The sequence below is a fragment of the Triturus cristatus genome, chromosome 9, assembly GCF_964204655.1.
Source record: "Triturus cristatus chromosome 9, aTriCri1.1, whole genome shotgun sequence".
Classification (NCBI taxonomy): domain Eukaryota; kingdom Metazoa; phylum Chordata; class Amphibia; order Caudata; family Salamandridae; genus Triturus; species Triturus cristatus.
Genome location: NC_140592.1, coordinates 687397773 through 687409681, shown reverse-complemented (window position 1 = coordinate 687409681; position 11909 = coordinate 687397773). Strand labels below are relative to the sequence as shown.

Genomic DNA, 11909 nt, shown 5'->3' with positions numbered 1-11909 from the left:
GAATTCTCCTTGTTGCTTTCCCACTCCACCTAATACTCTGCTTTTACCCCTCACCCCGCTCTTTTCTTATACAAATAAGCCTTCTGTGCTCCATCACTCCACCACTGCTTCTTGTTGCTGGCGTTTCACTGATTGCACTAGGCAAACTTCTTAAAGCTCTCTTCAGTTTGCCATTTTATGACCACATTCATAAACACAATTCACATTTAAAAAAAATAATGTAGACATTTTTCTTGGAGTATTTTGTAATGTCAACTGATTTTATTTGCATAAAACAAATCACATCACATTGGCGGAGGAGAAATGCCACTGCATAAAACGCAGCGACCTCCTGCAGTCTTAACATACATAGAAAACCTGGCAAGTGAGAACAAAATGGCGTCCACTTTGTGGCAAGGCACAGACTCGCATCAAGGCACTGTCGCGTCCTTCGTCCAGGGTCACAAAGTCTAACACAAAATGAGTCACAGGAGCTCGTACGCTGGACAAAGCGTGTTCATTGGTTAAAGTCCAGAGCTGCCTGTTCTGCATATTGATTCTTACACGCACAGGAATGTATTCCGCTTCGTAAAACTGAAGCTGCATAAAGATTTCACAAAATCCAAAAATCCCTGCCTCAGGTTCAGAGCGCAGATTAGGTTTATGTGGAAAGTGCAAAGGTGGTGGAGGGGAAAGGGGCTAGAGAAAAGAGCAGCAAACGAAATCACGAGAAACAGAAAATGAATGGAAGTAATAAAAAAAGACAAGTAAAAAGTCATTACTTTCCGGGGTACCTCCAAGGGCTTCAGGGCCTCCCTTATTCGTGGTGTTATGGAAAAGCACAGCTGCAGGCCCAGCCCACAGCAGCCTTCAGGAAATTCGGCCTGCCCTGCAGCAAAACGTTTTTAAACTTCAAAATAAACACATCTCTGGGACCACCCAACAAGACGTTCAGTCCGCGTCAGGTTACAGAATGGAATAAATATTTGCATTTTCGATTTCTTAAGCAGCAGTACCAGAAAACAATATATATATGGACATATTGTCTTCACGGAACCCTTCTAGAGGGAAGGGATATCAATTATTGACCACTCTGTGTATGCGGTTTCACATCGCATACCCTTAAAATATAAATATAAAATGGGAACAAATCCATGGATGTTCCAAAAACTTTCCAACCTCTGCAAAAGTCAGAACACAAATGCAGATGAATTTCCAATCAGATTTCAGAATCTTCAAAATGATCACATGCACCTAAATCAACCAACCAATCAGAGCCTTCATAGGCCATTTCCTGTACAAAAAGGTGTCCTGCGTCCAGAAACACAGATTTTACATTGATCGAAAGCTGGAAGCTACAAAATATAATCTTGGTGTAGGACATAGAGATGAAAGGGTTTGCTCCCAAGTAAAAGACGAGTCCCACGCGTACTGTAGGGTACAAGAAAGTAGAAAGGTATGGAAGACAAAGTAAAGCAATGTATTCAAAGTTGGAAGACAATCAGTAGGTGATTGAGGTGTTCATAAAGGGTGGGCATCCAAAATGTTTTTAATCATTCCTACAGAAATCCACATGATCTAGAGGGCATTTAGCAAACTCGCCCTGCCCCACCACTGAAATCACCTTGTATACAAAGAGCAAATGTAATGTTTTTTTGTGGAAAATAAAACAAGTGATTAAGACAAGGTCTTCCCTAAACCCCACAACTGCGGGGAATGCAGTAAACTCGTTAATGTCAAAGTTCCCCTTACGGAGTCGTTGTCTTAGTTGAGGTACTGTGTCTGCCGGCAAAAGCCCCACAGTGGCTCCATTTCTGTGCCACAGTCCTTCCACTGGAGGTGCAACCGTCTAGTGGACGCAGACATACTTTTTCCACCAGGACTTTGAGAGGGTCCTCATTTTGTTGGCTGTAGTGGCCTTGTTTTTGCGCTCCTTGCTGGCCTTGAAGTCAGAGTACTTGAGGCCGTTGAAGATGGTGGTGTCAAACACCTCCTTGAGGTTCTTCTGCGTGAGCGCCGAGCACTCCACGTAGCCGACGGCGCCGACCTTCTCAGCCAGGCTGGTGGCAGCCAGGGGCGGCACGGGCTTCTCCTTGTATCTGTCCAGCTCGATCAGGACCTTGACGTCCTCGCGGAGGTCACACTGGGTGCCCACCAGGACGATGGGGGCCGTGGGGCAATGCTGCCGGATCTCCGGGATCCACTTTTCAGACACATTCTGGAAGGAGGACGGGCTCACCACGCTGAAGCACAGGATGAAGACATCGGCCTTGGGATAGCAGAAGTATCTCAACTTGTCGAACTCATCCTAAAAAGATGCAAAAGGAAGGGTAAGGTTACTGATGCTGCCAAATTTTAATAATTGATCTGATACATCACTGTATAGAACCTTGTTTCAAGGTCAGCTTCAAAGCAATATCACTACAGCCAAAAAACATGTGCACCTGTTACCACTGGAATGTACCTTCTTTACTGCCCAATGGCGTCATATGGAAAGGTGGCCAAGAGAAGTATTAGGCTGTTCAGCTCATTACTGTTCAGCCAAATCTGATATTGAAAAGGCTACCCACACACGTATTGTTATTGCCATCATTTTCCAGAATAGAATATTTTTTTAATGTTATGTCAATTTTTTTGCAGGAGTCACCGCAATACAATTTAAGAGATCGGGTTTACGATCAATAGAATAGAAAAACATTTTGAATGCAGTTGAATTAGTTGAAACAATCTTATAACACTTCAGAAAAGTACGTAGATACGCCTACAGTTGCTTTAATGTGAGGAGGTGCTGGCACCACCCATCTTTTTAGATACATCAAAGATTTAAGGTAAACCTACAGTAGGGACTTTTTCATATTGAAAGTGGCAATGGCCAGTAAAAATGGGAAAGGGTCGATTGCATTTGCAGCATGCTCTACAGCGTGCAAAAAGCCTGTGGATGCAGTCTACTGGGTCGGCCTTTTTTAATATGCAATGGTACAATCCAATAGTGAGGTTCCGCCAATAGGAGGACAAGAAAGCCAATACCACAGTTTTTAAACTGTAGGTAGGGCTTGTTACCTCGTAGAGCACAAATGATTTTATTCCAGCAAGTAGTGCTAAATGGTATAGGCCCCTGCTCACTCCAGCAGAACGAAAGATGCCCAAGAACAGATAAGACAGCTTTTTCAGTCTCTTCACGTAGTGTGCACCCCTACATTCTAAAGCAGCTGGTCGGTACCAGAGAGAGGCTCCGGTGCGGTCACGTGTTCACTACAAGCGAGGAACTGGGCGCGAGGCCCCGGCGCGAGCTGTCCAGCTCCGGGCTAGGCACGCCCCCTATCACAAGGAGTTCCGCACCGGCAGGCACCACGCCAACCCGCCTCGTGTGCCAACAAGGCATGGTAACTCCAAGTGCGCCTGACTGCTTTAAGTTCCGAGAAATGACCTCATAGCCAGTGTCCGTCACCACCGGCGCCGGATCTAGCCGGATCCTGGCGGCCGGCGATTTTCTTTTCTCATTAAATGTTTTTCAAAAAACCCTTCGGCGTTTGAGGTTTTTACATAAACAGGCGCATGCCCGTGGGCTGAGCCGGAATTTCTGTCCTTTTCCAGGGCATTTTGTACCATTTACTTTCATGTTTTTCGCCTGCTGTCACTGGGGGAGGTGGGGGGTACTTTCGAATTCCATGCATCTCCTTTTTGCTCACCTTTTTAGTTCATTTTGTGAGGGGCGAACACGGGGGTAGTTCTCTCTCCTTCAGGCAAGGTGGGTTATCTAAAGAGACTACAGAGGCCGGCCCTCTTCCTGCAGCCTAGCCGCCTGGACACTAGCCATGGGCACTGGGTTCGTTTCTTCCCCGTAAGAAGGTGGGGTCTCTGGGGACGCCGTTGCAAATGCGTTCCTTTAGAGCGGATGAAGCGTCCAGCCTGATTGAAATGACAGGCCTGCTCTTCACACCAGGCAGGTGGCTTGTCTTACTGGAAATAGGCTGGGTCCTGTCCACTGACTAGGCCGCAGAGGGGGGCATGGTCCCTACTGTAAACAATGAATATTGGTATTAAGATAATGCTATACATGAGGCGTCAAACCCCTGGACCCCAGTGTCACCGCACCTGCTACACTAACGTTCCTTATTCTGCTCTTCGTTCCTTCTCACCTCCCTACCTCCACCCTGCCCTCCTTTCATGTCTTTCACCCATTCTTTGCCGTCTTCTCTATCCCCTTCCTCAGTTTCTCTCTTCCCCTTTCTGTCTCTCGCTCATCCTCATCTCCTTCCTTTTCTCCTTATTTCTGGTTCCTTTCTCTTCCTTTCCCCTAGCTCACTTGGCCCATCCTTACCTCCTTTCTCAACTATATTTCCTTCCACCATTCGGTCACCTTTTCCTGCCCTCCTTCCCGTTACTTCACCCTCCATGTCATCCCTTTCCATCTCTCTTTATTGACTCCTTATTCTCTAATCCCTCCGTACCAAGTAAACACAGCCAAGCGCCTCGTCATTAAAAAATGTTTTTAAAACACCAGAACAGCCAGTATCTGAAATAACTTCAGGTGGTGCAGGGCAGAGTGTGCCTTCTCTCGCTCCTAGGTCCCGGTGCACTGCACTGGCTGCACCAATGGAAGCTACTAAAAAAAAACAGCAAATACTGAGCGCTCTTGCCATAAACCTTGTGATACACAGGCGGGCACTCTGGGTGAGGCCTTTCAGCTTGTGACAGCCTACTGCTGAATTACTAGATGAAACAAGCCTTCTAGACTGTGAAATAGGAACGAGTAATGGCAAATAAAATGTTCTGATGTATAAAATTGTCCTTGGTTAGAGGAAATCTTGAAACCTTGGGTAAAGGACTTTGCCACCTATTAAGTCTTGTTTTTCCTATATAGACTTTACAAAAAATCAACTCATTGGTTGGTGAGGAGTTGCTCTCTACAGAATTAGAGGGCATCTTCTTTTAGTGTGCAAGATTCTGAGGGAGCGTTCTGGGTCCCTCTGGTCACCGAAGGCATGGACCACTCAAAAGGATTTAACCACCTATCAGCTAAGGAACCAACCCTGCAAATCACTCTGTGGCAAGCACAGAACACAAAAGCGTCTGTTGAAAATATCAACAAGTCGTTGCCTTTTGAAGTCATCAATGGAGATCCATTTTAAAATGGCCGCCCGGTAGCAAGGGCATAACAAGGAGGCCTTGCAGTTCACCCCCCTGTTCACCAAAAAAACCCTAAATATCTCCGAGTTATGATATCTCAGAGGCTCCTCGGCATACACTGCAGGGGGGGGGCATCACCATCTTGTGTTTCGCCACTGCCCTGGGGCTGAAAATGGCCAGTGACTACTTTGATATAGATTATCTGAATCATTTGAGATTTATTTTGTAAGGAACAAAGTCCCTGACAATTTTCAACCAAACAAAGACAGTGAAAGCCAAGAGCAGGTATCATTTCAAAAGGAGAAGGCAAGGATCTCAGCTTACCTGGCCTGCAGTGTCACACAGCTGCAACCGGACGGGCGTGTTATCCACTTGGACGACAGCTGAAACATTAAAAAAAATAACAATTTAGAACGTTATAAGCATCAAACATTCATTACAGTATGTTGGTAGCAGGGCAGGTACAAGGTTGCAATACATTGACCATAGAGTGGCAGAAGCAGAATCGAGAGTACCAAGGCCTCTCCAGATCCTGGTAAACCAAAGCCCTTCCGAGTCATAGGTCAACCCATGTTTTCGAAGACCGTAACAGGCAGATTTCAACAAAGATATATGGAAGTCTTCCTGGAAATGGTCAACTAAGGTGACGAAGTCTTGCGAGATGTAGGCCAGAGCGGGTGAATGAGCCGGGGCAAGAAGCCAACCCAGGTTATCAGCCATCTTAATGCCTCCCGGGACAGAGGTCAATCTAGTTACACTAATGCTTCCAGGGCAGAGGTCCGCTGTGCATAACAGGGAAGGAGGAGGTGGACTCGAGTATACATCGAAGTCTGAACAGGCACAGATTGGCTCTTGTGTACATGTGCCTTCCCAGTTATCAGATGCACAGAAACATACTAGACACAGCACAAGACCCTCCCCCTGTGTACATGCATATAAAAAAGTTGTAATCCAAGCACCCTTTACACGACTTAATACAGCAAAAACATAACACTATGAGGAAAACAGGACACTGTCCTATCTCTTAGTGGAAGAACCTTCTCAAACTGTGCAGCAAAGTTGTGGATTAATTTGCCAACAGCCATGAGATTTCAGCCAAACCGACAATCTTTTAGGAAAGATCAGAAGACCTGGCTGTTTGCATCAATATAGCTCTTATAATGTAGATTGCACCACTTCCATATTCACCAGCGCCTAGACGCCACAGCATTCGAGCGCTTTATAAACTTATATCCTATCCTTACAACCGCGCTATTATTCATTTTGGCAGTGAATGGTGCCGAACCCCCCTCCCCCCCCCCCCCCCCCCACACTGCCACAGAGCTCATTCAAACCTGTAGTCGTGCGGATTATAAAACTGGAGCTGACAGGGAAGCTTGCACTTAACTGTCTGTTTATCAACCTCACTGGAGCAAGGCAGCTCGGTGGGTTGGGTGCTTGTCGTACAGATCTGCGTGGAACTTCCGTGTAACTAATCAAATGCCTATCACCCTTCAAAGGGCGAAGTCGTGGATACTCGGCTTGTCATGCGTCACATGTGTGCATTTAATGGTAACTGCATGTAGGTAAAGTTCGGTACTGTCCCATGGAACCAATGCCCCCTGCTCTTGGTCTTCAACTAGGCGGACGACCAACCCGAAGTACTCGTATGCAATGAGGGCCTTACATAATCCCACTCCAACGCAGCACTTAGAAAAAAAAAAGGAAAAAGTAATGACGTGATCTTGCGTCTGCCCTTCGGCGTCCTGTTACACAGCGTTACGTGCTGGGGCTCAGAGACCCTTCTGCACATGTCGGAGCTGGAAGCCGCCCTTGGCACGGATTCTTTCACCAGGAACGCTCCTCAAACTCCGGGTCTGCTATACACATTACAGGTATTGGTTGCCAAAGGGAGCCTCGGGGCTGTGTGTGGGGGGAGGAGGCGTGTACAGTCACACACTCCCCATCGAAGGCCCTGCTGTGACGCAACAAGCAGCTCGTCAAGCGCCACAGTGTCACTTTTTTCGATATAAAAATCTGCAAAAGGAGCATTTTTGCAAAGGAGGAGGAGGGAGGGAGGTGACTGAAGTTGAAGGCGAGTTGCTTACTTGAAATAACACTGAGTTCAGAAGGTGACAGGGAGGAAAGGGTGACATTGCTCTGCAGTTTAATTACTCCCATCCAAGAGGTTCTGACTCAGCATTTCATGCGTCTCATGTTGATAAAAGTACCACCACCACCACTAACGTGCTTAAAAAAAACACAAACCATTTTTTTTTTTTAGATTTAGAGGCCAATGGACAGTTTGTTTGCCCTTTCTAAACAGTCGCCGGCCAACTCGTGCCCCACAATTACCTCACAATTGTTGCATCAACCTTTGTACCTTAAAAGGGGAAAGGTTGTTTACTCTATCAAGCAACTAGTTCAGTGCAACACGCTCGCTTGTGTTTTAGATGCGTACACTGTTGAAGCACACGGCCTAGTGGCTCGTTTACAAGCCCCTTGCGGCGCCGGTACGTCGCTTTTTCCCATTCTTAAAGTGACGCACCGGCGGCGCAAGGGGCTTGTAAATAAGCCCCCGAGTTTCCAGGCTGCGCCACTAACGCACTGTGAGTGAGCACATTACCTTCCGGTAATTTCCCAGCCTTCGAGCACCGCTTTGCTTGCCAATGATATGTGATCTTACAAAACGCGTGGCGTTCTAGCAACAAGTCCAGCATGTAAAACTGGGCATAACTGGTGAACCCGGATGCGCACCAAGAGGCCGCTAACCTTCAGGCCTCTATCTCTCGGTGCCACTGCACCACGGATGCTACGCCCCTGCAGGGGTGAAACTGTTCCGATAGCGTCCGTTGTTTATACTTTCCTAATTGAAACCGGTAATTATAGCTGTTGGCCTTTTCCCCTGCTGAACTTCCCGCTACTTAAGAGATTCCGCAATGCCCCCCACATTAAAGGGGGTGTTGGTTAACACTTAAGGATGCTTCAAGTGTTCCCCCTTAATGTGCTAGAGCCCCACTCGTTTTGTAAGCTCACGTATCATTGGCAGGCAAAGAGGCGCACGAAGCTTGGGAAATTACCGGAAGACAATGTGCTCAGGCTCACAGAGCGTTAGTGGCGCAGCCGGGATTGATTCCATTTTCTGCACGCCTGGTACAACAGGTCTGATTTTTTATAGGGGAACTATTTCGGAAACATAAAAAAGACCAACCCTCCAACAACAGCTCTCTGTTGAAAAATATGAAACACCCAATTGAACGTATTACACGATTTGACCCCCCCACCCTCCAGTTGCGTTTTTGGTAGGGCCGAGCGTTAGTTTCTCTTCATTTCACTTGGTTGGTAGGTGGGTGGGTGGTGTGATCTTGCCTTGAACTCACCCACCAGGACGCGTTGCAGCTGCGCCCGCAGATGGTGTCAGGTTTTACAGAGTTAAATGAGGCCCATAAAACGGCTTCATTCGGAGGAAATGAGCTAGAAATCACAGCCTCCCTCGCCCCACACACACAGACCTGTGGGTTCACACTGTGCTGGTAGGAGTGAGGGGTTCAGTGTGGCTTTGGGGAGCTAGATTTTGCAAATCCACCCCAAGGCGCTGGGCAGGGGAGGGGGAAGTGCCCTCGGCTGACATGACCTCCCTGTAACACTGGAAACCACAGAGCCGGCGGGTGGCACATGTTTGAAAGGTTCTTTCCTGTCCTGGGGGGTGAGGTCAAAGGTTGGACACATGCCCAAGCACCGCAAATCTGAGCGGCCCAAAAAGGGCACCCCACCGCGCCGCCCCCACGCTATCTCAGCATGACCCGAGAATGGTGCCTAATATTGTGCTTCCTGCCACATGGCCGGTGCTTCAAAGCGCTGTATGTCACGGATGTCCCCATTACATAACGACACCCATTTGCGAGACCGCAGAAAGGTCGAAAGGCAGAGTTGATCTTGCGCAATCGCGAGCACGGAGTGACAGTTCGCCCAAGTGTCCGTAGTCCTTGGTGGGAATTCAAGTTGACAGTTGCCACTCGTTATATTGGATACATTTCCACAAATGAGTTTTTGCACACAGCAAAGAAGAAAGAAAAAAACATAGCTCCACAGGTTAATCCAACAGCAACTGAAATCAACAGCACAAATACTAGTTCCCTATGGTATAAAGCAGTCTCCGCAGCGAAATGTTTACTTGTAAATGGCAAAGGAAATGTACAGTAGGAGCGGGTGCATTAACCCACTGAGCTAACTTCATGACACTTATGAAGAGCCTGGTTCATATCACACCTCGATCTACAGGGAAAAGGGTTCCTTGCAAACAAGTGCCTCTCGAAGACCGGCGACTGACTCTTCCCCAGGTCTACAGCCGTTTCAGAAACTCCAGCTCCTAAAAATACCACACGTTGGAAATGTGACTGATCTACGGCCTTCCAGGCGCACCATCTGTCATGACGCACTCTCATATTCTTACCTATAGGCTGGGTTCCTCTTCCGATAGTGTGACTGACTCTTACCCAAACCTCCCGGCCTTACAGATGCACTGGTCTGCTAATTTGCCTCCTGGTTTTATCTGACCCTGAATTCCCAACAAATTGACACCCAAAAGTGCACGAGCAGCCGCTTACCTGAAAAGTCGTCGAAGGCGGTGGGGATGTAGCGGGTGGGGTAGCCGTTGGTTGTGTAGCTGACCAGCAGGCTCGTCTTGCCCACCGCCCCGTCCCCCAGCAGCACGCACTTGAGGCGCCTCTCCAGGGGGCTCCCGGGGCCTGGCAGCGGACTGGGCTGGTGAGGGGGCACCGGCGGCGCGAAGGTCCGTGGGTAGTCCATGGGAAGGCTCAGCTCCTGAGGTGGCATGGCGAGGCCCGTCTCTGCTGCCCCGCAAGGAAACAGGGAAGTCACCTCTGCTAAGTAGGCTCCCAAGTGTAGGGCGCCCTGAAGCCCGTGTGGTGCAAGGAAATCACACGGTGGTCATAGAGGACCCCAGGCTGGTCACTGCGGGCTACAGGGTGGTCGCTTAGTCCACAGAGGGCTGTCTTGTTTTCAGTCGGTTCTGCACACTCGGTTGTAATGCGGTCACTTCTCCACCAAGGCCCCAAGAGTAGTGAGTTGCTCGCAGCTCCCTTTCCCTGCTGGGCGCCTGAGACTGCAAGGGAAGTGAAGTGTTCATTCAGACAGATCCCTGCTGCACGAAGTCCCTTCCTAACTAAAAGTTCAACTGCTTTCTGCTGGGGGTGTGCCCGCTAGGACGATTTAAACTCTTTTCCTCCTTTCCTTAGCTCCTCCCATACTCTGCCTCAGCTCAGCCCACCCCCTCCCCTTGCCTTCCTGACCCTCCCCCTGGCTGGAGGCTGGGAAAGGAGCAGCAGGGAGCCTTAATCCGCTGCTGGGAAATTTTGCGGCTGATCAAAGGCGCCCTCTGATGGCCGCTCTTGGTAGCGCCGTAGGTCTGACTACTCAAATTGATGTAACACTCAGGACGAGAATTTATAGGCGTGACAACCTCTTAACATGGGAGTCTTGACTCCCAACGTAAACACATAAGGGAACACTGACCCCTGGTGGCGATTTCTTTAATCCAGATGTTACACTCGTGTCAGGCCACGTACGAGATAGGACTGGTAAAATGATTCAGTGTTTTATTTTAATGTAGTCCGACAATAAGGATATACTAGACAGAGTAATCTGTGAAAGAGTTCTAGAATTAATGCTGGCACAACGCTCAGTTGTGACTCTCCTTAAACAGATATCAACATCCCACATATTTGGTCTCTTTAAGGCACCATTTCATTCATGTTGCTTCCATTGAGTCGGTCTGAACTTTCCATTTGCCTGGAATTCCTGCTCTGGATTAATTCTTAAAAGGGAATACATCTCCTACTTCTCTGAAGTGGCGGAGCGTCGACATGTTTCGGCTCTGTTTAAAGCTTTTGAAATAAATACATGTCGGGCAGACTAAGCCCTGGCATTCGTTAAATTATCCACCACGGATTTGCGAGTGAGCAGCCGCGCCCCAGCCAAAGCTAAGAGCACTATCCTACCACATTGTTGGGTGGGCGGCACTGCCGGTGACCAGTCTTGACCCAATGACTGTGCCTAACCACGGGAACGTATAGCCACGACCTGGAGTACATCTCATGCAGTGCTGATTCCATATGTATCCATACATCGTGATGCTGTTCTACCAGAAGTGCTGAACAACACAGGCTAGTTCTAAACATGGGCAGTGGACTTCACACTGACATAATGGACACGTGTAGCCCTACGACCACACCTATCCCACACACAAATCAGACCCTACCAACGGAAAGAGAAGAGACACTGCCCCTCAACCTTCCAACAGGATGCCTGATGGTTTTCCCCATTTGAGCCTAGTTGAGCAAAACCCAAATAACACCACACAGTCTTAATACTGGGCCGGTTCTGAAACACATCATCACACATGACTCAGATTGCAAGCAAACTCCACAGGTGGGCGGAAATGCGCATTACCAGGCCTACCACTGCAATACAGGATAGGAAATTGGGAGTTGTGCACTATAGAAAGTTTTGGGGCATGTTATCAAGACACGGCGTTAAAATTATCGCCGATTTAGCGGCAGGAAACTGCCGCTAAAGCGGCGATAATGGGCTTGATAATATGCCCTTGAGAATTCCCATAGAAGCCCATGTTCTGGTGTCAACATGGGCTTCTATTGGAATTCTCTTCAGCATATTATCAAGCCCATTGTCGCCGTGCTTGATAATATGCCTCTTAATATGTAATAGAATGAACTCCGGCACCCAAGCTCTGCCCAGAAGCCCACAGCCGGTGTTGTTAATACCGAGGCTGTGTAGTCTCT

The 11909-nt window shown here is 48.2% G+C and overlaps 1 protein-coding gene across 1 annotated transcript; it reads right to left on the bottom strand.

The window, feature by feature from the left end:
* Nucleotides 1-239: 239 nt before the first annotated feature.
* On the bottom strand, nt 240-10309 carry LOC146798504 (rho-related GTP-binding protein RhoU-like). Its single transcript, XM_085625781.1, has 3 exons — nt 9696-10309; nt 5434-5492; nt 240-2287 (listed from the first exon to the last, which is right to left on the bottom strand). The coding sequence occupies exons 1-3, from the start codon at nt 9922-9924 to the stop codon at nt 1829-1831; spliced, it is 747 nt and encodes a 248-aa protein (XP_085481907.1). The 5' UTR covers nt 9925-10309; the 3' UTR covers nt 240-1828.
* Nucleotides 10310-11909: the final 1600 nt, after the last annotated feature.